General features: G+C 40.7%; 1 protein-coding gene across 13 annotated transcripts in view; it reads right to left on the bottom strand.

Moving 5' to 3' along the window:
- Positions 1–26,930, bottom strand: part of MAP2K5 (mitogen-activated protein kinase kinase 5) — a 266,429-nt gene that overhangs the window by 38,759 nt on the left and 200,740 nt on the right. For 7 of the 13 annotated variants that reach the window (XM_036305700.1, XM_036305692.1, XM_036305703.1 and 4 more), the window contains 3 exons: positions 25,765–25,791; positions 25,423–25,455; positions 3,023–3,084 (listed from right to left, as the gene is read on the bottom strand). In XM_036305700.1, coding sequence (XP_036161593.1) covers positions 3,023–3,084; positions 25,423–25,455; positions 25,765–25,791 — 122 coding nt within the window. Of the gene's footprint in view, positions 1–3,022; positions 3,085–7,956; positions 8,072–25,422; positions 25,456–25,764; positions 25,792–26,930 lie in introns of those variants that run through there. The other 6 variants (XR_004966995.1, XR_004966996.1, XM_036305713.1 and 3 more) reach the window with 4 other exon arrangements.

Genomic DNA, 26,930 nt, shown 5'->3' with positions numbered 1-26,930 from the left:
ATGAGAGAAACATCGATCAGATGCCTCCTGCACACCCCCCACTGGGGATGTGCCCGCAACCAAGGTACATGCCCTTGACTGGAATCAAACCTGGGACCTTTCAGTCCGCAGGCCGACGCTCTATCCATTGAGCCAAACCGGTCAGGGCAGATGTTGCATTTTTTATAAATTGAAGGCAAGACCCTCCAGTAGCAAAAAGATTACGACTTGCTTTATTGTGATATTTGCTTCATTACGGTGGTTTGGAACGGAACCTGCAATATCTCCGAGCAATGCCTGTGTATTCCTTTTCCTTTACTTTGGCCTTTCATTAATCAGACTTTGGGGGTTCTCAAGAATCAGAAACACACACACATACACACACAAATTTTTAAAATTACTCTTGCAAAACAGGTAAAGAATGAATTTAAATTTATCTTAATTCTACTTTTGAAGCTAATGTGAAAAAAAGCAGCAATATTTTCTTCCTGATTCAGTTGTCAATTTATTTCAAACTTAAATTTAGGGAACAATATACTTTTTGGTAATTGGGATAAGATAATAAAAGAAACATGACTATCAGCTCAAATGAGAAAATATCTCATGTCATCATTGTTACTCCAAATAAAAAATAAAAGAGGTCAGGAATCTAGATAATGCTACAAAATTATAAATGGGTTAATATTACATTATCTCAACTTTCATTTATTTTGGCTACAATCAAGTTGCCAATTCATTAAACAGCTGTGGAAAAAGTTAAGTTTGATTAAGCTGCTTACAGAATCACATTCCTCATGTAAGATATTTCTTGTCTTAGTGCAGTAGGTACAATTAGTAGCTGTAGTGTGTCCTCAGCTACATGATAGAGCACCTGCACGAGACAACTGTATTTATACAAAACTCAGAGTGTCTGTGGGCTGAAGTCATGAAGACAGATTGCTGCTTCTACTGGAAAATCACACAGATGGTTTTTCTTTATGTAAGGCAACCTCTAACCTTCATACAATCTCTGCAATTGCTGACAGTATTTTTTTTAAGTAGAGAGATTTAATGATCATTTGGTAAACAAGAACCATAGTTATGAGCCATTAATGGCATCAAGGACATTTGCCTTCCCTATAAATAACCATATGCACCTCTCAAATACTGCATCCATTAGCAAGTAATTCAAGCTGTCTCGCGGTGGAGTTGGGAACAGCCCTAATCTGACATTCCAAAGTAGCTGTATCTCCTGGGAAAACAAGGCTATTGCCCATTATCATTTCAGTTTCAGCATGACGTCTGTGGAGATTTCAGCACAGGTTATCCCTCCCTCTGTCTCCATAAAACTTTTATATAACAGCTGATTAATTTTTGGGATGGAAGGGAAGGCAAACATAGTATCTGCTTTTTTCCCTGTCTGCAGAGCTGGCCCCACCCCCAGGTTGGTCTGAGCCCACACAGTGAGCTAGAGATAAGCATGGTCATCCCGTCACAAATCCAAGGAAACCCAACGTTTCCGGAGACAGGGATGCCCAAACCAGGCGCTCCAGGCTGTTTAGGAATCGCACGGGTTGTTTTCCAATTTCTGCATTTCAAAATGGGGCATTCCCATATGTGCTTCTGAGTGTTTCTAGGAATTCCATGAGAAGGAAATTAAGAAAGACTAAAAATATTTCTGAATAATGGCTCTAATATTAACCAACATGTATCCTTTTTTCAACATGGCATGCTTTGGAAAAAACTGTTTGCAGAGTGAAAACAGTTTTCAAAAGCGACGGATTATTATGTAAGTATTTAAAATAAATAGAAACAGTGTTAATAAAATTGTAAAAATAAGGGGAGGGGGAATCTCTTCTCTACATTTTTTTTCTGTGAAATATAAACTGTATGAGACATTTTTATTAAGAGGTAACATATTACACTTAGTCAAAAAGGTGATAAAGCTTGACATTTATATTAAGGAATATTTCTTGGTTTCACTTTAGCGTAATCACCAGATGGATCATGGGGGGAGGGGATGGGGACAGTGCAACCATTTCAGTTTAGCGAGGCCTCCCGATCGCACGTTCCGAGGCACCGCAGGAGTGGAGGACTCATTGTCCACCGGTGGACCCCACTCGGCAGGGCGGATGGAGTAAGGAGCGGGGTGAAGGGGAGAAGTGAGGGTAGTTGTGAAGGAGCTCCAGCATGTCCAGACCAGGCTCTAGCTGGCTCTGTCTCCTGTTTTGGGGTGGTCGTTCCTCTGCTCCCAATTTCCTCCTCTCCATGCTGGGGGCAGGAAGAGGGCACCAGGAGGCAGTGGACAACTGGGTCTTCCAAGGCCACGTAAGTGCTGCCGAACGGGTCGGGGAGAGGTGGATGATGTGAGGGGCTAATAAAGGAAAACATTCTCCTGGGAGGAAAAGGCAGAAGCTGAAAAATGCCTGTTTCCTCGGGTGTAAAATGACAGGGTGGGCAAGGGGCTGCCTGGAGACTCCGAGGCCCCTTGGATCGACATTCTGTAGTTCTTCTTAGTTCCTTGACGCTGAAAGTGGACCTGACAGAACCATGTTTTCAGTCTTTCAAGCATCAAAATTCATTGAAACGGGCACCAGTATTGTGTTTAAAATATAACCAAAGATAAAGGTTATTTACTGGAAATCCAATGAATTCATAAACTATGCTGCTTCCACTAAGTGACAGACAGTTTTATGGGTAACTTGAGGTTACATTAATAAAAATAAGCTTCATATGTCTACTCAATAGGGGCTATAAAACTGTGTATTTCTAAAAAAAAATAAAAGTGGATAGCAATAGTATCTGGGCTCAAAGAAGTAGCCTGAATCTCAGCAGTTTGTTAAAACAGAAAAAGCCTCTGAAATACATTTACAACCCTTTGTGTAAATAACGTTTACATAATTTAAACAATTTCTTCAGCTTTGCCGCCCCATCTGCCCAAGGCCCTGAAGTCCCTCCCATCTCTAAAAAGAAGCAGGGAGAGCCATAAGGTCTCACGGAGCCTCCGAGTTAATGGCATGTATCATTTACATTGAGGGCATGGCATGTTTGCAAACAGGCTCACCACTGAGTGATGAAATGTACAAATGGCTCGGAGAACTCTCCAACCGGAAGGACGGGCGAATCCTGGGATGGAGGAAAAACAAGTCACCAAAAGTCACATTAATTTCTTTCCTTTCTTTATACCCTTCCTCCCCCACCAAAGGAACAGTATAAAGATGAGTATATAACAAGGATTCCCCACCCGTGGAAAGGAAAACAAGGCCTCATCCAATTAAAAAGCCTGCCCTACCCCCGTTCACTTGCTTATGTAAAATGCCAAATTTAAAGCCACACACATTTAAAACGGTGAGAAACAGGAGCACAAAGAGGGAGGGGAGGTGAAAAAAGGACAATGATAGCCACAGGGTAGGCAAGAAGGTACGGAAGTGTAAATGAGAAATTAATGATTATTTAAGTAACACAAATGGTCTTGTAATTAACAAAGAGCTGTGAAATTATTCTTGTGTTGACCTTTGTTTCTTTTACTGGATTTGCTACTTATTTACACTTTCCTTTTCATTTACATTCATTTGTATATTCAACTGCTCTTAACTGCTTGCCCCTAACACAATCATTTGGGCCAGATTTTTTTTTTAAACTTCACTAGGAAGGCTTTTATAGGAGAAGCTTTCCTGAAAAATAATTTCAGCCTATTTGCCATCCTAGGCCGACGCATCAGATGAGAAAGCCAGTGAATTAAAGACATAAAGAAAAATTCCCACCTTGACCACCACACTGAACTGGGGTGGACCACGGTGGTGCCACTCTAAGGAGCAGATAACTACACAGCAACAAATGCGTGACAACCACCGCTCTTAACACAGGGAGCAAACCCCATTACCACTCGCAAAGGAAGGCTTTAAGAATTTAGGAGTTTTTCCAAGAATGACAGAGAGCGCCACTGTGTTTATAGTGTAACGGCTCAGGATGTAATGAAATTACACTGCAGAGTACTTTAACAGTCATCTCATTAGACCTACAGTTGGAACAAGAGAACCACATAAAGTAGGCAGCTGCAAATGACTCCATTCTCATCTATTCTCATTTGCTATTAAAAATACCTTTCGGCGGCTTTCTTTCCTCCCTGACATCCCTACACAAAGTGCCCTGCAAAGTATGATACATGCACCTATTTAAATTAACAAAGGAATGACTTATTTTAATCTCACTGTGCTTTGGAGTGCTTTGGCCATTTGGATGAGCAATATATCATTACATACAACCTTCTAGCGCTGCAGGCAAGAAACTCAGAGCATGCAGCATTTGGTGGGAGCCAAACAATTTCTCTAGCACACAACTGTGTCAAATGCATGCATGTATTCATTACTGAGAACGAGAGGAAATGGCTTTGATGTAGTGGAAAAAAGAAGATGATAAAAGCACCTCTGCAATATGTGTGTCATTATCAATGGTGGCAGATAGATACAATCACACAGCCCCCTATGTGATTAGTAAATATACATATAATTGCTGTGGCCAATTATCAGAAAAATGAGATTGGTAATTACAAGACAGAAAATTAACTAGAACTCTTATTAAGGCTTTGTTTCCAATTCAAACAATTGGAAACTACTGGAAAATACAATTGAATCAAAAGGAACCGAGGGGGGGTCAAAGCAGCCAAAAATCAAAAATAAAAAATCCCAAAGAGGTTAAAGGAAAAGGAATGTGAACAAAATGTTTCTTAGCTTTTGCCTGTCTGTCCTCTTTGAATGTGCTCTATTCACCCAGAGGAGGGGAAGGCTAGTCATTGTAAACTTAAAATTCTCATCAGTAGAGAAAGGCTTCCAAGAGGAAAGGAAAACAAAGGAAAATGGGAGTGAAATAAAATCTTGCCAAGTTCAAAGGATTACATGCCGGCATTACACAGAGAGGACATGAAAAATGGGGGGCTGATGAAATCGTCTGCTCAAAAGAAACAAGGCACGCAGTGAGATGACAAGTCTTCGATAAAGGTACTATAAAATGGTCACAGAAGTCCCATCGGTTTGAAGAGCAAAAATAAACCATGATATCAATTTCAGCCCAGCCTGTTTTAGGAAAGCCATATATATCACCAAGCCTGCAAGGTTCTACAAGGCCCAGTTTAAGAAATGACATTTTACTGTCTCAAGAACTATTAGTTCAAAGTCTGAGGTACAAAAATTATGGACTCTGATCAGGTTGTTAGTTCTCTAAGTCATTCGTTCCAGAAATATTTTTGGAGGCTGTGGTACTGGAAGTGTCTGAGTAACAGCTGCTTTAAAATGCAGTATTTAGGAAAATAAAAGCCCACTGTCTTAATGTGGCTGAACATTTACCAAGATGGTTAAAATTCTGGGCTGGTTTTCTAAAAAGATCTTGGTATAAAACATGATGCTAATGTGGGCCTCATTTCAAAGTATGATACCAAGAGTAAATTAATGATTTATAAACTAAGCAACTTGATGAAGATGTCATTTTAACATGGATGAGGAACAAAATGAGGAGATGTGACATCTTTGCATGGATAGTTAATTTTATTTAAGACCTGATATTGTAGCCTGTTAAGTTCCTCATAACATAAAACTAAGGAACACTGGGTGGTACCATGAATAATTTATTTTACTTGTGAAAATGCCAGCCCACGTAGACTTTGCAGACCCACCGAGGGTGGAGTCTCATCTCACTGGTGCCTGGAAAGAATCACTCATCAAACATACAGGGGGGATTCTAATCCCACATGCATAATGCCAGATATTTATTTTCATTTTAAAATCCATGTCTCTTGCATACCTCAAAGGAGAATTTTCTGAGATACAGAAGACAGACACATGAGGTGATGGTGGTCAGGGCAGAAACACAGGGCAGAGAGGTCCTCTGAGGGCCCCCCACGCCACAGAAGCATGCGAGCTGTTAACACTCCCGAAGGAAGAAAATAAAGAGCTGACAGCGTGCACACCGCTGGAGGATTGTAAAGGATACTTTTCTCATTTTTAAGCAAGTAAAATTAGAAGTTGGTTTAGATCAGGAGGTAAACACCTCCAAGAAGCCGCCCCTTTCATTATGCAATTCACATCTGTCTGAAGGAGGCAGGGAGGCTCATGGGAAAGCGGCTGCAGCCTCACAGAGGCTCCCAGGGAGGGAAAGCACCCAGGGCTGGGGGAGACCGAGAACCGTGCCACGGGCTGGGAGGAGCTAGTAAGCTGGTGGCTGCTCCTTATCAGAACTGCTCGCTGTGAAATATGGGTTCAGGCCAGATGAAGGACATATTTCAAAAATATAAACACAAATTGGAGAAGCAGTTACACTAATAACTCTCAGGACTGGCTGAAACGGACTCCAAATTGTTAATAAAAGTGACTCATTTTAAGACCCTGGGTGCCACACTTCACCTTAAGGGCCTTTTTGGGGATGCTATTCATTTAGCATCTAAACATGGAGGTATGGAGCAAAATAGCGAACACGACCTTAACCAAAAGCCTTAACCTGAGCTCCAGTCCCAAATCAACTGCAGAGTCCTGCTAAAGGGACACGAGCTGGATCTTGACATGGAGCGGCAACTGTAACATACAAACAGCTGTTATGAACCACTTCAGTAAGCAATCCTGGCCATCAAGAGAACCGGCTCCAAGTCTCTGAGGCCTCAGTAACTACCTGGTCAGCCCCTTTTGCTAAACAACAGGAACACAAGCAGGCGGCATGCAGAGAGCAGCGAAGGACAATGGGAAAAAAGTTTGAGTGATGCCTTTGCCTTGTGAATAATGAACAGTTCAGGAAGGTCAACCCATTACAACTGAAACTGTTTAATTATTAATTATGCACAATCTATGAGCAAAAGGACAAGTTCAGAATGTTTAATGTATGCTAACTTCAACTGGACTCTCTCTGGTATTTTGTTATTAGCACTTGTCAGCAAGGTACTCAGGCATAAAAAAAGGCAAGCAGCAGAAAATCAGTGTGTGTGTGTGTGTGTGTGTGTGTGTACCTGTTTACTCAAAGTGGTGGGGGAGGGGAGGTGGGAAAAGGCAGTACAATTTCAACCACAATGCTACTAGTTCACTTGCAGAGTAAGTGTGCTCATAAGTACACCTTATGACGTTGACAGCAGGCAGGCACACTGAATACCCCAAATACAGAAAACATAAATAAGAAAAATGCTTTTGAAATGACTTACTTAAATGAGAGATAACTATTTTAAAGGCAAAGTTTTTTGAAGCTATGATGATTATTGGCTTTGAAAGAATCTGTATCATTAATGTACACACACACACACACACTCACACACAGGTAGAAATCAATGTCAATTTCCTGGTTGTGATATTATACTATACTTATGAACTGTTACCATTGGAAAAAACTGGGTGAAGGGTACACAGGATGTCTCTGTATTACTTCTTACAACTGCATGTGAATCTAAAATGATGTCAAAACAGAAAGTTTAAAAGGAAAAAGATAAGGAGATAGTTTTAAAAACTCTAATGAGGCCCACATATAAGGAAGAAGCTTGGCATCGTCAACTGGAAGACAGTTAAGGGACCTTTACTTTAAAAAAACACACCAAATCTGAGGATTTAATTTTTGCTTTTAATTCATAATTGTAGGTGACAATGGAACTTGACGATGATGTAGTGGTCAAGTCAGACACAGATAGGGCACAGACAGAAAGCTGTATAAAAATGACACAATCACTCATTACTTAACTTACTGCTTCATTCATTCAACAACTTCCTTGACTACCTGCTATGTCAAAGGCACTGGGCCTGGCACTGTGGGAGGGCTGATAATGAACACATACCCTCAAAGAATCTGTGAACTGTTTGGAGGATAAGATGTATACCCCTAGAAATAGCTCTGCAAGATGGAGGAAATGACCAAGGCTGGGCACTCAGGCTGTACTGGGAGAACCGGGGTTTCCATGCAGTTTGGCTGGGGGGTACCTGAGTTCCGAGAGGAGAGTGGTGGGAAACAAAGTGTGTTTGAAAGGCTGTGACATACCTCTTTGCTCTCCTATTTTCTTCCTTCCTTACTCCTGACAGCACCTGGGGGTGAAGGGACCTTGACCATCTTAATCTGTGTCCTGTTCCCTTCTCTTTGTGCAAAACAGACATTCCTTCAAATTAAGATTTTATACTTATTAGTAGTAAAACATGAGGATGATAAAGGGCAACGTCTCAAAACTCGCAGGTGTTGGCAACACTGGTGAATTCTAAGGACAGTTCTGCTGTGGTTACATTAAACCAGCCTGACAAGTTAAATAAAATATGGCAAGCCTTCTAACTTTTAAAAATAGCCTATTTCTAGACTTCATGGTCTCAAACCATCAAACCAACAGGTTCATCACAGAATCACTTGGAGCCTGACCAGTGTTGAGAATTATGCTCTACCATTTAAAAAATAAACCTTTTAATTCAAGTGTAATTTTTTTTGTTGTTTTGTTTTTTTAGCCTGGCACAGCAATTCCTGGTCATACACACTGGGGTTCAAACTAATCGAACAGCTCCCCTAGATGACTTCACTTCTATCCACATCGTCAGGGTCAAAGGTCATTTGTGGTTCCAGTGGCTTCAGGTCAGGCAGAATAGCATTTGCTTTGTCAGATCCCAGACTGGTTTTGGATTTTCCACTGTTTACTACCTTAAATGTCTTAGACAACTGGCAGAGTCCACAGGACAAATCTGCTCTCCACTGGGGAGGAAACCTAGCTTACTGGTATTTGAAAAAATAAAAATAAAATGTAGACACAAAAACCAAAACCCAAAAATAACCTGGACCCTCACCTTTAAAGATATCTAAAAAAGCTAATCCACAAACCAAAAACCTATCTGTCCAAAGTGCAATGAGAGAGCCTAGTTTAAGTTAGGAGTAAGCCATAATTACGCATTAGATTTATAAAAATATAGTCAATGCTTGTTAAAAACACTTACTTAAAAATGTGGCCACTGTTTGAGGGGACAATCAGTATTCTGAAATTATGTGTATGTTTGATTTCACAATGCAGACAGAACTGACCTCATCGGTGGGGTGTTATAGGGAACAGTGCTGGGCTGGGAATGAGGCTTTACATTTAGGAGGGTTTGCAGGTAGATAGCATCAGAGAAGAAAGCCTCTGACCCTCCTCAGCTGGAGACCAGAAAGCCCCCCCTTTACTCATCCCTTTCCACATCAAGTCCTGAGCAGAGAAAGTGAAAGATGATTCAATTTCCACAGTGGGTCGCCCCCTGCTCTGGGTTGCCAGATGTGACAAATTACATGTGTGGGCATTTTGGTGTGACGTTCTGTCCAGTGGGTCCGAGCTGACAGTAGCAGCTCATTTAACTTGTCTCAGATGGATCTGGAACCAGGGGCAAACGGCCTGAGTTTCTGCCAATTTTATAAAATTCCTTGAAAATAGGTAGGTAGAGAACTACCCACCTTATCTTACCCAAAACCCCTAAATCAAGGGAGAACCAGCTGTTAGCTAAGTGAACATTGCAACCAGATGGCTGATAAAAAACACATTTAAATGAACAGGTTTAAGTAATCTGTCTCCAGGCAATTGAAATTTGAGATTATAAAGATTTTTCCCATTTTCATTTTCTCCTAAATTTGTTTTAGAAGTTCCTCAGTATTGGGATAAGAGAGGAGAAACCAACTTTGTCATTAATGTCAAAACTAAGCCTTCAGTTAGTCTACCAATTTTTTGTCACTTAAAATATTTACATTTACTTAGGCATTTTCTAAACATATGGCGAAGTTCTTGGTGTTTTATAAAATTCCTTGAAAATAGGTAGAGGTATGCCCCGCTGGTGTGGCTCAGTTGTTGAGCATCGACCTATGAACCATGAGGTTGTGGTCGATTCCTGATTGGGGCATATGCCCAGGTTTCGGGCTCGATCCCCTGTGGGGGATGTGCAGGAGGCAGCTGATCAATGATTCTCTCATTATTGATGTTTCTATCTCTCTCTCCCTCTCCCTTCCTTTCTGAAATCAATAATATATATATATTAGGTAGAGAACTGGGAAATGCATTAATCTTTTAAACCATATTTGCAAAACTGTTTCCTTGCTAAAGCCAATGAACATCTACTTTTCTCTATTTATTTTAGGTCTCTGTGGTCGTAAGCTTTAGTCCACAGCATTATTTAGAGGTGCCTACGTGAACAGTACACACAGCCACTCACTTGCACACTAACGTCCACATGCTCTCCCTTTCTGCTGGTGGAGGCAGAGCAGCGGAAAACATGCTTGTCTCACACCGAAGGGATTTCATTTACAAAAGTAAAACCTGCTATTGTCCCCTCTCTGTAGCCTCCCAATGCATTTCTATTGCTTTTTCATAAAACACTGCTGCAAATAATCAAGCATGACCACTGACATCCACGAGATTGAGTTTTAGGAACCATTAAATGAGCTCACCCTCGTGGGAAGCCTCCTGCTCAGGCTGGTCTAAAGGTAATTATTCAGCAATTCCTACCTGTGGTTTTACCTTGTCCCTATACAATGTTTGAATTTCATACACTGGTAAGGTCAATTTTTTTTTTTCCTCAGGAGAAGTCCAGCTACATGTTTGATCCAGCGCCTAAATTATAATGTTAATATACACACTGGTATTTCACCATAGTACTATGTGTAGAAGTGCTGATTAAAAGCAATCTTAAAAGTAGATCATACACTATATTTAAAAAAAGAGGAACATTTACGAGAGAAAAATAACCCTTAACAGATTCCTAAATGAGAGGAATTATTCCTCTTTTCATAGGCAAGGGGTCAACATTGAAACATCTGAACTACATCCATGCACTGTTCAAGGGCAAGCACCTGGCAGGTCCGTAGCCTGAAAAATCAACAAGCCATAACACTATCAAGTCAGACTCTGAGACTCAATGATAGCCAAAGTCCACATCGCCACTGTATGTCCCCCTGAATGTTCACTCGACCGTTAGTTAAAATAATTACTGCCATTCACCACCTGCACTGCAAGCTACGAATAAGGGGAAAACAGAACTTCCAGTGGCTACAGGAGTGCTGGCGGTATTTGCTTATACATTTTTATAAACAAACTCAAAGGCTATGTCAGCAGGACTCAAAGGCTGAGAATTATATGCGAAACTGTGCCTTACCTGGTTCCATACAATGAACACAGAGAGAAGGGAATTTCAAACTGGCTAAAGGAGAAACTGCATCAGTTTAAAATTAGTCAGTGTGAGAGGAACAAAGAGAGGGAGAGAGGGGGGAGGGGGGAGAGGAAGTGAAAAAAAATAGAACTACAATAGTGTGAAATGAACAAGTTCAGTTAGAATGTTCATCAGGATTTGGAAAATCATAATGCCATCTGCTACTCTGGACCTCAGAACATCAGGGATCTCGTGGGCCCAGACGCTTCCATTTCCAGGAGGAAGGAAGGAACTTACTCCCTGGAATGCTGCCCCCACTCTGGAATGAAGGCAACACCCCAGCCCACCCGTTTGGAATCTCTTTTGAGAACATCCGCACTGCTCACAGATGGGTTTTCCCTGGTTTAGGGAAAATTAACGGTCGGCAAAATGATTACATCGACTAGGCAGTGAGGCGGTGAGGCAGAGCAGTGCCCCAGCCTGAGCTGCTGGTAACTGACCCTGGCATCCAGCTTGGGCTCAGGGTGTGTAGGTCCCATCATGGTGGATTCAATGAGCATCGTCCTACGGCTGGATAAGACTTCACAATAGAGCAACACATGTTCAATGACAGCAGCCAAAACTGGCCCCACTAGGCAACTGCCCATTCACAGAATGCTATTCACAGGCCTCCACCAACACAAAATTAATGCATTAATAATACATCAGGCGTCACGGACAATTCAAAGAAAACAACACAAAGCTACTTGTTCAATGATTGTTTAAAGATGCAGAATTTTTCCTGGTTTAAGAAAACCAAAACCTAAATCTAACTGCCTTACTGAAATAAAAATCATAGGGATGTTTATGCTAATATTTTGCTTAGTAAAAAAAGAAAAAATGGAGAAAATCTATCCACTGAACTCACTCACTGACACTCAGAAATAATATAAATATAGATTTTTTCAATAGTACCTAATGAAATCTGATAACTGTGTATTTAAAAATTTAAATTTTCCCATTTTAAGTGACTTGATATATCCTCCAGACTCAGGAAACATTTTGCTTTTAACTTGTTTCTTCTGTTACATTTTTAAAACTCACTTCTTTTCTTTCTCCTCCCTCCCAACAACTCATAAATATGAATTAAATATAATTATAAATGAACAGAACATTAACTTTTGGATTACTGCTGTGTTTTGGTAGAATGTTAATGTCATTTCTAAAGAAACAGTTATTACCAATAGAAAAAGTAATTACTAAAGAAATCATGGCCTTAATGCTAACCTATTTTCAATCTTCAAACCAGCCAAATTGCATTAATTTAAACATACTGGACTTTTCAAAGGAGGTATTAGATTTCTAAAGGTTGCCTTACATAAAAGAGGAATATCGGTTTTCAGGCTCCCTATTATATATTCCCAACACTATGAGACACAGGTCTAGTTAATATCACTGGAGGACAAGACTATTGTGTATCCACTTGGATTAACTTACCAAGTTTCTAATGCCTCAGTCATTAACTCATACAAGTTGCAAACATCATGAAATCCCATATCATCAATACCTGTGTGTGTGAGCGGTTAGAGCGCTAGTCACTGTGGTCAGAAGCTCTGGGACTGCTCAGGTCTTTGGAGAGCTCAGGCCAGCAAGTTTTGTCTCACTTTACAACCTGCAGTTATGTGTCGTGAAAGAAACAGGATATTCTTAGGCTGCTGGAAACAGGAGAGATGGGTGGTGGTGGTGGTGGTGGTGGGGGTGGTGTTTCTTTTATTTTCTAACTTCAGAGGCCAGAATTATGGCCAAGTCCCTCAGGCAAAAAAATGGATGGATATTACTCCCTTGAGTAGGTGAATACCACCTTGTGAATCCCAGGGAGGTATTATTAGGCAACCACTCTCATGCCCCCACACCCCACCTTAGAGAGCGCACCTGCTATGTTCACAGCCCAGTAGTTTCTCAGTTAGCCAGCCCTCTGTTAACCTGGCCAGGAAGAGTGATTCTGCATGAATTCATTTGTTAAGATAACAGTGCTTCCAGAGCCTGATCTTTTGTATATATAAATTTTCCTAAAAGAAGTCAAGCTCCTCCCTGCTAACTTAAACTGAATATGCAGAATGGACCTCAATTTTTTCTTAAAGATATGGAGTCATTCTGACAGACAGTGAACCTGAACTGTGCTGCCCTCAGGGCACATCTGCAATGCTTTCTATGTTGTCTTCTTTTATAGCTTTTTAAATAATCTCTCCCTTTGATGCCAAAATGTTCAGCTGTCACTTTCTGCTGCCATCAAGGTCAATTATAATACAGTAGAGAGAGCCCTACTGTCACTCAGTTTCCTCATCTGTAAAACGGAGTGTGTGGCAAAGCACCATGACACAAAGAAACCTTGGGGAAACATTTTGTGAACCATAAAAGCTAGAGCTAGACTTCTGAATTTTGATAAAGGACCACAAATACTAGCTAAGTACCTCCTCGTCATATTCTACTACTTTTTGGATTTGTTTTTCTGGGGGTCTTGAAAAAACAAGTAGTAAGTTCTTACAACTGCACATAAATTTCATTTAACTGTATATTACATGCAGCACTAGGGAAATACAAATGAAAATCTCAGGAACTTAAGAGTCTAGTTGACAAATTTCTTATAACTGGCTCTAAAACATGTATTAATATAGTTTATTATTATTTCTTTTATTAAAAAATTTTAATATATTTTTATTTATTTCAGAGAGGAAGGAAGAGGGAGAGAGAGATAGAAACATCAATGACGAGAGAGAATCATTGATTGGCTGCCTCCTGCATGCCTCCCACTGGGGATCAAGCCTGCAACCCGGGCACGTGCCCTTGACCAGAATTCAACCTGGGACCCTTCAGTCCACGGGTCAATGCTCTATCCACCAAGCCAAACTGGCTAGGACTATTATTATTTTTTAAAGTTTTTATTGTTTTATTGAGAGGAAGGGAGTGGGAGAGAGTAATAGAAACATCAATGATGAGAATTATTGATTGCCTCCTACAAGTGCCCTACTGGGGATCGAGCCTGCAATCTGGGCATGTGCCCTTGACTAGAATTGAACCCAGGACCCTTCAGTCTGCAGACCAACACTCTATCTATTGAACCAATAGCTGGGGCTAATACAGTTTTAAATGATGTACTTGGTGCTCTCCTATGAATAGAATGATAATCATCTTCCTATGAAGTGTGTGTATGTGCCCCATCTCAGTGAGGGCCTGACTGTGACACCCTGTCTCACCCTCCTCTTCATACAATTTCTCACCAAATTCAGCTTATTTTAATTCTCAAATACCTTTGAAACATGTTAAAGCTGTCCTAATTAAAGCCCTCATAAGTTCTGATCAGATCTATGGCTTCCTAACTGTCCTTCCCAATAATTCATCTTCCACAATCCTGTCAGAGTGATTTTTCTAAAACTCAACTCTGATTCTGTTATCCTCTGCTTAAAACTTTCAGGCCCTCCCACCCCCATATATGCCTCAGGCACAGTGTGTAAAGCTCCTTTGAAATGTGGCCCTTACCTCACAATTAATATTTTGCCAAGCACTGCAGCCATAGTAAATTCCTGCAGGGGCTTTGAGTGTTTCTGAGGTTAACTCCTACTGGCCCTTCGGCTCCCCTTCTCTGTAGAGCCCTCTGGTACATTATCATTTCCTCCATTGTCAGCTCTCTTCTCTGTGTTTCCCAAGTACCTTGCCCATAATTTTATTACAGAATTTATATAGCTGCAAACATCATTAAATACCTTACCATAAATACCCATTTATGTGAGTGGATAAAATGATAGTCACCATGCTCCTCTGAGAGACCTCAGGCCACCAAGTCTCATACACCTATACTACCCTGCAGTTCAGTCTAAAGTGATCTAGTAGATATGCCTGTTTACTGGTCTGCAGCCCTGACTAGAGCAGAAACTCTTTAGTAGCAGTAACTGCAACTTATTCATTCCCTACCCCCAATACCTAGCTCTGGGATGAATACAGGTCGACAGAATGATTACTTGGGCTATAATCAGTGGTTTTCAATCTATAATCTATGGAACTCTAAGGGCTTGTATGTGGATACCAGGGGTGGGGTGCAGATAAGGTGGAGATCTAAGCCTGCCACCCTCTGATCAAACCAGCAGCCAGAATAAATTTGGGGCTTTAAGACCCCAAAAATATATTAAAAACTTTTGTATGACAAAGGACACCATAAAAAAAGTGAATAGAAAATCAATAAAATGGGAGAAAAAAACTTAGTCTAGTATCCTGAATATAGAAAAGAACTTTTACAGCTCAATAATGAAAAGACAAATAACCCAATTTAAAGATGGACAGATCTGAATACATATTTCTCCAAGAAGAAATATCTTCAAAATGGCCAATAAAAATATGTTCAACATCATAATCAAGGGAGATGCAAATTAAAATCATGAGAAGCTACTTCACATCTATTAAGTTGACTATAATCAAACAGAAAATAACAAATGTTGACAAGAATGTGAAGAAATTTGAACTCTCATAAACTGCTGGTGGGAATGTAACACGGAACAGTTGCTGTGAAATACAGTTTGGGAGTTTACCAGAGTTAAACGTAGAATTTTCATATGGCCTAGCAATTCCACTCCTAGGTACATAGCCAAGAGAATTAAAAATATATGTCCATATAAAAACTTGTGCACCAACATTATTCATATAGCCAAGCAGTGGAAACAGCCCAAATGTTCAGTGACTGACAAACTCATGAACCAAATTTGATTCAGTAGATTAAAAACTATAATAAAGCTTTGTAGCCCTGGCTGGTTTGGCTCAGTGGATAGAGCATCAGCCTGTGGACTGAAGGGTCCCAGGTTCTATTCCAGTCAAGGGCACATGCCCGGGTTGTGGGCTCGATCCCCAGCAGGGGGGTGCAGGAGGCAGCCAATCAATGGTTCTCTCTCATCATTAATGTTTCTCTCTCTCCCTCTCCCTTCTTCTCTGAAATCAAGAAAAATATATTAAAAAAAAAATAAAGCTTTGTAAACAATGCTACGGTGAATTCCGCCTAGCACTGGGCGGGAATGTGGTAGATGGAAGAGGTTGGAAGGTAACAGAGACAGTGTCAATGAGGAGATGCATTGGAGCTGGGCCTTGGAGGTTGCTTAGGCGTTCACAAAGTGAAAAGGGGAAGAAGGTCATTCCAAGCAGGGGGAGGAGCACAACTATAGTGTGAACGTGTGGCAGCTTTGAAGACTGACCCCAAGGGAGGCTGAAAAAAAAAATATGGGTGAGAGTCTCAAATGCTGTGCTAAGTTTAGATATTACTTTATATGCAGGGGGATCCCTAGAAGGTTTAATAGGCTGAGATCTGTATTTTTAAAAAGATAATTCTTTGGAGGTTGGGGTTGTAAGAGAAACAAGGCAGAGAGAGAAAAGCGTAGAAGCTTTTTAGTAATGTGGTCACATGCAGACTCTTCCCTTCCGTTTCTTCTCCCTTTCCCACGCCTCAGTTTTCTCACCCCCTTCTTCTTGTCACCCCCTTCTAGAACAGAGATGTTAGCTGCCTCTCAGTTTGCCTGACGTATGTGGAAGTGTCTGTGTGATTACCCTCCAACCTCTTCTCCACCCGGCTGCCAGGTGGGGGCTGGCATCGGATGCTGCTTCCTTCCAGCACAGGGCATGTTTGCTGGCTTTTCTAGAAAACGTCAGAGGACCCATGTCTAAGTGAAGAGTCCATGTGAGGCCTCCGTGAGTTCAGGTGTTTGGTGGGGTAGATGACTTTCCCCATGCATAATGACTCTTTTTAGTACCACTGTAATGATGTATGTGTGCCGGCCAAGCAGAGAAGTAAATAGTGATGGTTCTCTATTGTCTACATTACATTTTATGATTAGAGTCATAAGAACTTACAGAAGGCATAGACTTTTATAAACGGAATTTTGTAACGATGGGCTATTAAATATGTTTTTGGCCAAGGGTCTGTTCGCACCTTGAACAAACCCACTTTACTCCTCATCACTGAGGAGCCAAGGACAACACCCCCACCACCTTCCTCCTCTTCTTGCCTTTCACTCAGCTGGCCACCTCCCTTCCACCCTCCTCCCCACATCCCTACTGTGGTATTCCTGTCAATCCCTTTTCCCAGCTACACACCTTACAGGGAAAGCCAGCATCTCCCCCGCCTCCCACATTGGCGCACGAAGGCCCTCTTTTTAGAATTCTGACTTGCCATGGCTCTGCCTGTCCATGGCCCACAATCCTGGCAATGTCACAGTGATTTTACCATCTTGATGGTGCTATATCTAATAAACTGTTACCTAGTGTGAGGTCACAAAGATTTAGATCTATGTTTCCTTTCAAGGGTTTCATAGTTTTAGCCCTTATATTTAGGTCTTTGATCCATTTTGAGTTAATTTTGTATATGATGTTGGGTACAAATTCATACTTTGGCATGTACTAGTAGATATTCAATTGTCCAGTATCATTTGTTGAAAAGACTATTCTTTTACCATTGAATGGTCTTGCATCCTCATTGAAAAACTGACAATGGATAGATGGGTTAATTTGTGGACTCATAATTCTTATGCCAGTACCACACTATCTCGATTACTGTAATTTGTAGTGAGTTCTGAAATCAGGAAATTTAAATCTTCCAACTTTGTTCTCCCCCCGCCCTAAGGTTGTTTTGACTACTCTAAATAATTTGCATTTTCATATTAATTTTAGGATCAGCTCATCCATTTCTGTAAAAAAGCCCACTGGGATTTCGACAGGGATTGCATCAAATCTGTACATCAATTTGGGGAGTACTGCCATCTTAACAATATTAAGTCTTCCACTACATGAATGTGGGATATCTTTTAAATTATTTGTCTTTAATTTCTATGATGTTTTGTAATTTTCAGTGTACAAGTTTTCCACTTCTTTTGTTAAAAGCATTCCTAAGTTTTATATTTATTAATGCTATTGTAACTTAATTTCACTTGTGGATAGTTGTGTATACATCATAGCGACTGGTTGTTTGGTTGTTCCCCCGTTTGGTCTATTTGCATATTAGCCTTTTATTATATAGGACAGTGTATTACATTAATTCCCAAATAACAGATCAATTAGTATTTGTGGGGTAAATTCTACTTGGTCATATGTAAAATTCTTATATGTACCGCTAGATTTGGTTTTGCTGGCATTTTCTTGAGGATTTTTGCATCTATGTTGAAATTGGTCCATAGTTTTGTTTTCTTTTAAAGTCTCTGTTTGGCTTTGGCACTGGCTTCATAGAAGAAGTTAACAAGTGTTTTCTCCTCTTTATTTTTTGGAAATATTTGAGATTGATGTTACATTTTCTTTATACATTTGGTAGAATTCACCTGTGAAGTCATATGGTCCTGAGCTTTCCTTTGTGGGACGTTTAGGAAAATATTTACTTGTTATAAGTCTCTGCAGACTTTATATTTCTTCTTGAGTCAATGTTGGTAGTTTGTATTTTTCTAGGAATTTGTCCATTTCATTTAGGCTCTCCAATTTGTTGGGATACAATTGTTCACAGAATTCCTTATAAACCTTTTTATTTCTGTATGGTTGGTAGTAAGATACCTGTTTTATTCCTGATTTTAGCCATTTAAGTCCCCCCCCCCTTTTTTTTGTCAGTCTAACTAAAGGTTTGTTAATTTTTTCAAAAGAACCACCGTTTGGTTTTATTGATTTTCTCTGTTGTTTTTCTAGTCTCTAATTTATTTCCATTCTAATTTTATTATTTCCTTCCTTCTGCTTGCTTTGAGTATAGTTTGCTCTTTTCCTAGTTTAAGGTAGAGGTTATTGATTTGCGATCTTTCTTCTTTTTTAATTTACAAGAATTTACAGCTAAAAATTTCCCTCTGAGTACTGTTTTTGCTGCATCCCATAATTCTTGGTATATTGTGCTTTCATTTTTACTCATCTCAAAGTATTTTCCAGTTTCCCTTGTGATTTCTTCTTTGTCCCATTTGTTTTAGGGTAGAATATTGTTTCCACATACCTGTGAATTTCCCTAATTTCCCTGTTACTGATTACTTCTGTTTTCTACCACCTGGACCCCTTGGCTTTTTGGCCAGTTGTCCATTTAGTCTCCATACTTTGTGTACACCATTGTCCTTTTTCAAAGCCTTGTTCTGTGTTCATCTTCCTTACAGTAGAACAAGAGTTAAACTCTCCATCAGACCTGCCGGATGTTCCACGCAGAGTGCTCTGCCATGCCATTCCCAAGACCAAACCCTACTTACTTTCTATCTGCATCAGGGAAGAACAGTCAGTATAACTATGCATTATTCAGCTAACATCTTCAACAATCAAGCCTGTTATTCGTCTGTATGTCTGGCCCAATTATAGGCCACTGCTGACTATTAAAAGTTTGTGCTTATATTTCAGAACCATTTTGGTATTTTACAAATCAGTTAGTTCTTACTAGGAAATTGACACTTGCATGAGAAGATACTTCTGATCGGTATAAAACATGACTTATATGAATTCGCTTTTTACTAGTAAAATGAATAAACTGAAGTATAAATCAGGGATTTGTTAACCCTCCTGTCTCAGGTTTGTATAGTATGCACCCTACAATGAAATTATTCGTTTCCGTGTCCATAGCATTTCCAAGGCTATGGACCACTTGGGGGCAGGTCAAGGGGTAAGTCCCCACTTTAGTCATTGTAATTCTCACCACTTCAATTCAGTGATGGCCCCCACTAGCTGGTTCCAGCCAGCCTGGGATTTGGTGTCTCAGGTATCATTGCTGCATTTCTACCTTCCACACCAACAATGTGGCCAGCCTTTTGTTGCCAGCCAAACTGGGAGCCCAAACACTAGGGAGAGTGTAGATAGCTAACGTTGGTTTGGCCCAGGATTTGGGACTGTTCTTCTGCCTTCCTACGCTGACTCACAGACTCAGCTTGCAGGTGGCCTGGGTACCTTGCCGAGAAGTCCAGTTCTCTCTAGGCTTGGAGGCTGTCCTGACCATGGTCTGTTCCACTTGGGCTAACATACACAGTGGGCGCTTTTGATAACTATCTACTGCAGGGGTCCTCAAACTTTTTAAACAGGGGGCCAGTTCACTGTCCCTCAGACCGTCGGAGGGCCGGACTATAGTTTAAAAAAAAACTATGGACAAATTCCTATGCACACTGCACATATCTTATTTTCAAGTAAAAAACCAAAACGGGAACAAATACAATATTTGTATTTGCACGTGGCCCTCGGGCCATAGTTTGAGGACCCCTGATCTACTGAATGAATGAACACAAGCCCTCCCATTTTACTTCATTAAAGATGAGTATGTTTAACCTTACACATACTACTTAGGTATCTGATTTCATCTGTCACTTAGTTTTGCTAGGATCACTATCAGGAGTGAAAAGACTGAAGGCAGACGGTCAGATCGCTGGGGCAGCAGGTAGTCACTGACAAGAATGGGGAGTGGTCAGAGAAAACAGGCAATGGCAGGAGAGAACAGAGGGAAAACACTACGCAGAGCAGCGTAGCCATGCAGGGCCACTGAGCCTAGGAGCAAATGGCTCTCTGCATCTCAAGAGGTCCAAGTGCTTCAGTGAGTGCCAAGGCCAAACACACAGGCAAAATGGTTGGTAAAATTCAATGAAAAAACCAGGCAAGACCCATCCAATTCTATAGCTCTGGAGGGCATCGATACATCCAAGTACCATGCTCAAAACAAGGACCTGAGTCATTAAGAGAAGGTTAGATGATATTCAGTACACTCTGTCAACAGGCTGTAAAGAGCAAATACATTTTAGAAACATTTCCTTCTATAAATGCGTATTTTCTCATTGATGTTAGAGCTTAATGTAGTAAACTGCAGTTATCTAGACAATTAGGGCCACCTTATTCTCCAAAGATCTCAGATGGATAAGGCACCATGGCACACATAACTTACAATAAACCCAAGTTCTTTCTAACAGAGGTCCTCAGGGACTTGGAGACGGCCTGATTAAAACCTGAGGGTTTTAAAATAAGTTCTTTTAAGAGAAACAACTCTGAGGCGTCAGCTGGTATCTTTAAGACATCACTCATACCCTGAATTATCTAGCTCCAAGTCAGACTAAACTCCACCCACCCAAATTAATCTGGATCACCCAGATTTCTGATTGGAGCTTGATTCTCCTGTTACCTTGGCTACCCTTTTAGTTCCTATTCTATGGCCCAAGATTCATCTTTGCCGGGAGCCGGTCCATCCTTGCTGTTTCGAGGGACCTGGCATATATGGCATATTGTTCTTAATATGTTTGCTCACCTTCTTGGCACTATGTGTTTTAACCAAGGTCTCCTCTCTGAGAAAGGTTGTTTCCCCAGGTAGGGATTTTCCCCTGAAGTTAGGGAGGGAATAAAACCTCTTAACTAAGTGCCAGGCGGGTAATTAATCACTTTAACTACGAACAATCGTGCTTAAGCTACATAATCTTTACTCCCTGGAATGAAGATAAGAAACGCCCTAACCTTTGTAATAGAGATTGATAGGATTGAATCAACTGGTATAAATACAGATGTAACAAGACAGCAACACACAGAACTTAGGAGACAGAACTTAGAACACAGAACTTAGAATACAGAGCTTAGAACACAGAACTTAGAAGACAGAACCTACACACAGAACTTAGAAGACAGAACCCACACAGAACCTACAGACAGAAGAACTTTGCTGGAGAGAACATGGCAAAAGATCCTGGACTGAACCTGACTACAGAAATTGACAAAAGAACCTGACTAGAACCTGGTGACTGAACCTGGCTGGAGAACCTGGACAGAACCTGGCTGGAGAACCTAGCGAGGGAACATGGCTACAGAACCTGGCTGGAGAACCTGGAGAACCTAGCAAGAGAACATGGACACAGAACCTAGCTGGAGATCCTAAGCAGAACCTCTCTGGAGATCCAGACCAGAACTTGGCTGGAGATCCTGGCTGGAGATCCTGGCTAGGCTGCTGATCAACTGAACGCTGTCTCCGTGTCCTTCCTTCTTCGCCGACTCCGTCCACACTTTTGGGGACCCCTGGACCTGCTGGGGTTGGACCCCGGCACATCTTCATGATTCTTACTCCTCTGTTTAACTTTTGGTGTCATCTATTTGGACACCTGGTGTCTGACTTTGGCTTTGTCCCATGATGCCACCTCCTGACTCCCAGATTGGCTATGACATTCACTTCTGTCCACTCCAGAGATGGATCCTGCCCACTTGGTCTTGTTTTACTACTTTTTTATGCTTTGCCAGGCTATGCCAGGAGGTCAAGCTGCATCCACATAATAATGAAGTATGTTACACTGGGCTTTGCTTAGCTATTTAAAAAAAATTTTTTTTAAATTTATTTCAGAGAGGATGGGAGAGGGAAAGAGCAAGATAGAAACATCAATGATGAGAGGGAATCATTGATCAGCTGCCTCCTGTACGCCCCATAGTGGGGATCAAGCCCGCAACCCGTGCCTGTGCCCTTGACCGGAGTTGAACCCAGGACCCTTCAGTCCACAGGTCAATGCTCTATCCACTGAGCAAAACCAGCTAGGGCTTCTTGGCTATTTTGTATATGACTCTAAATACATTCATCTTGTTTGAATTAGGCTCCCTTAAAGGTGGTACTTTTTTTTTTTTTAAAAATCCTCACCTGAGGATATTTTCCCATTGATTTTTAGAGAGAGTGGAAGAGAGGGAGCAGGGGGAGAGAGAGAAATATCTATGTGAGAGAGAGACACCCATAGGTTGTCTCCCACAAGCACTCCGACCCAGGGCTGGGGATCAAGCCTGCAACTGAGGTGCCCTTGACTGGGAATCAAACCTGAGACCCTTCGGTCCATGAGCTGATGCTCTAACCACTGAACAAACTGGCTAGGGCTAAAGGTGGTACTTTTTTTTCTTTATTGATTAAGGTATTACATGTGTCCTTATCACCCCATTGCCCCCTGACCCCCCACTCATGCCCTCACCTCCCTGATGTCTGTCTCCATTGGTTCGGCTTATATGCATGCACACAAGTCCTTTGGTTAATCTCTCCCTCTTACCCCCACCCTCCCCTACCTTCCCTCTGAGGTTTGATGGTCTGATTGATGCTTCTCTGTTTCTGGATCTGTTTTTGTTCATCAGTTTATATTGCTCATTATATTCCATAATGAGTGAGATCATGTGATATTTATCTTTCTCTGACTGGCTTATTTCGCTTAGCATAATGTTCTCCAGTTCCATCCATGCTGTTGCAAATGGTAAGAATTCCTTCTTTTTAACCGCAGCATAGTATTCCATTGTGTAGATGTAAGGTGGCAATTTTTTATCTGACTTTTCTCGAAAAGTGTGTAAACAGTACACACTTTGATTGACTATCCTTTTCACAATGGAGTATATCTCATGCCCAAGAAGTAAAACGGCTCAAGTCCTAGCTGGTTATATTTACTCAGGAATAAGAGCCCTAAAAGTCAGATGCAAATGAAGATAGTTAATTGCCTTCTGGGACCTAAAAGGGGAGTCTTCGCCCTAAAAAGACATTATGAAAGAGGTTCTCACACTTCAATGTGCAAAGAGTTAACTAGGAAGCTTGTAAAAATGCAGAATCCTGGGCTCCATCCTTAGAAAGTGTAATTCAGTGATCTGGGTGCAAGAATCTGCATTTTTAACGAAGAGCCTTAGATATCTGATGCAGTTGGCCCTTGGACTACCCTTTGAGAAACACTGTATCACACGGAGAGAAATCTGATAAACATGGGACACACACAGTAATTAAACGACCCCATCAATCCTCTCCTTCTTAGAAGATATGATACACCTTAGAAGCTATGATGCATTTGGCCAATTCTTTCCTAATACTCTTATTACTGAACATCAGTTCAGTTCCAAGACCAACTTATATTTGTTTTGGTGAAGACAATGTAAAATCTCCAAGTTTCCATAAAGTTTCCATATGTGCCCTTGACTGGAATTGAACCCAGGACCCTTCAGTCCGTGGGCTGATGCTCTATCCACTGAGGGCAGTGCTACTTTAAATAAGGAATGAAAATATCCATTTGATACAGAAAAACCTTCAAATGAACTCTTCAGCCATACACACTAGTATATTATTGGTGAAGAACTTCTGTACCTGGCCGGTCTGATGCCCAGGGGCCTGGCAGACGAAGAGCAGTGGAGCCCAGGAAGCATGGACAGACCAAGTGTCCTTGGGCACATCCCTAAACAATCCTAGAGGGGAACCTCAGGAAAATAAGTTTATTTGGGAGGATTCTGATGGGGATAGGATGCTTTTGGAATCCAAGATGACAGAAGATATTGATGAGCTATTAGATCCAGGAGGCCTGTCTGATATTTGAGATAATGGGGGCTCCATTTGTTTCAGGACGATGCCTCCATGTTTGCACCACCATGGCTTATGGCTTGCAGGGGATATATGGACTGACTGATGCAACCATTAAGGATGTTAGAGCCCCATTCTTACTATTACTGGGATATGTGTACGCATTTGTGTTTTTCCTAGGAGGATCTTTATTTTTTCTCCCAAATCTCACAACTGGTTATACAGATGTTTAATTGAGAGGAATAATTATGAATTACATTTTTTTCTTTCAAACTTTCCTATCTGACTCATTTATCGCCTTCATTACAAGTGTTCTAAATATTGTAAAATTAAAGTTAAAAAAATAAACATTGCTAGTAGGCAAGCCCAAGTCTAAAAAAACTCAGTTTTAAAAAAACATTAATGTTTCTTAATTGAGAGCCTTGTGTACTGTAAGAATGCTAATTCACAGAAAAAAGGAATTTAAAGTCAGAATAAAAAGTAGACAAAGTTGACTGAGAAAGAAATACAGGCAAATTAACTCCACGAAGGCAAAGGGACAGTGAAACCCGATGGCTAAGAATGACCACAGGTAGAGAATACCAGTTAAAAGCGCAAAAAAAATATTCTGGGAAAAATGCCTAATTAGGAAATTAAAGCTGAACTGTTGACCTAGAGCTTTCGAACACTCTGATATGCTTTGGGTAAATAAAGCAAGGAAGAGAATTTTTATCCGACTTCTGTTTGCTATTCAACTCTGACCCTTGCCTACTGAATGACTTCAAATATCTGTTATGGGAAAAAATGATACCACTTTAATTTCCGGCTCCATCCCCATCTGGCCAGGGAGAGAATAAATTAATATTATCATGTTTTGTCTTTAGGGCCTCTGATACCCTCGAGGACAAGCCGGCGGGACAGTCTGCTTTGGCAGTGATTCTCAGCCAGAATCAGAAGAGCAAGATTCAGGACAAGGCCAGTTCACGTAACACAGCTCAGAGCCATACAACACAACTTGCTCCGAGGATGTTGGGCATTGTGCTTCATTAGGAAACAAAATATAAGCTTTCCACACCATTAGGAATGACTTTAGGAGTGAAAGCACATAAGACGATGCCTCACCTCATCAACAATGCACTGTAGAAGCTGGAGAGGCTGCAATGGGAGAGAAGAGGAAAAAGTATTAGCCTCTATGCAATATCTTTACAGTGGAGTGGAAAGAAAAAATCATTAATGCAATAAAATATAGCAAGATTAATCAACAACAGCAAACTCTTATAAAAACATTGATGCTCAGGATGTTCTATTATTTCTAATGGTACCTAATCTAATACAGGCAGTTAAAGGTTTGCATTTTCTTCAAAATGCAATTTGCTAAGTTTAAAACAAGGCATTCAAGCATGCAAAGGGAGCAGCCATCAGGAAAAAGAAAAGTGAATTTTTTTCTGAAGTCATAAAGCTTACCATTAAAGATCCCTGGTTTTTCTGAATCTGAAAAAAGGCAATATGTAATTAGCATGTCATAATCAAAATGACTCACTTGGACACATTATGATCACTGAGAGAAAATTATTGCATTGCTGGTGGCAATTTGTGGGCATGTGTTAACACAATTTACATAATGAAAATACACAAATGTTAATAGCTCGCTTCTCATTTATAGGCGAAAGTCAGCAGAATGTTAATTTCACACAACACTTTTTAGTACCCTCCAGGTTGTATTAGAATAGGGAGAAAAACCATAATCCATTTCAAAAGGCTGTTTACGATTCAGATATAAATAATGTTTTATATTGCTAGATTGTGAACACTGGGCTTAATGTTGCAATCATTGCTAATGTTATGAAGCTCACTCTTTTTAAATTAAAAACCGATTTATTTAAAATTGAAATTAAATCATAGTCAGAAATTAGAATTTTGGATTCCTGCCAGTGTTTGCTCACAATCCCCTATTTTGTGAAGAAAACTTTAATTATGTTGTTGAAGAATTTGTCTCTAACTCAGGAGTAGGGTGAAGACGCCACCTTTTCCCAAGTTCCTTCAGCCCATTTCCAGGGCAGCTATGCTCTCTGGGAAAATCAAATCCATGCAAGTTTTACACAGCTTTTCAGGGGATAAAGTAGAGTGAAGGAAGAAATGCCTGGTCCTGATCAACAGTCTAAAGGCAGGCTGCTCACACATCTAGCACCGATAAACCATCTCTCTTAGAAAGTTACTAAAATATGACACCAAATTAATAAAACATCCACTGTAATTAAAGTATTAAACACTCTAATGCCCCCCCCCTCCCTATGCTTGCTCTTATTACAAACTCAATGAAAATGGAGTCCCAGGTACTAAATTTCCTAAGAAGGAAAATTTCAGAAATGAAATGACTGATGGGTCAGTGGTTGCTGGCCTAACTGAGCTGCAATCAGCTGGTAAAATATAGGAAAAATAGTAATAGTCCTCCATATGTTTTTAAAAAAAATATATTTTATTGATTTTACAGAGAGGAAGGGAGAGGGATAGAGAGTTAGAAACATCGATGAAAGAGAAACACCGATCAGCTGCCTCCTGCACACCTCCTACTGGGGATGTGCCCGCAACCAAGGTACATGCCGTTGACCGGAATCGAACCTGGGACCTTT

Source organism: Myotis myotis, unplaced genomic scaffold, assembly GCF_014108235.1.
Source record: "Myotis myotis isolate mMyoMyo1 unplaced genomic scaffold, mMyoMyo1.p scaffold_m19_p_1, whole genome shotgun sequence".
Lineage (NCBI taxonomy): Eukaryota > Metazoa > Chordata > Mammalia > Chiroptera > Vespertilionidae > Myotis > Myotis myotis.
The sequence above is the reverse complement of the archived record's forward strand: the minus strand, read 5'-3'. Positions and strand labels throughout refer to the sequence as shown.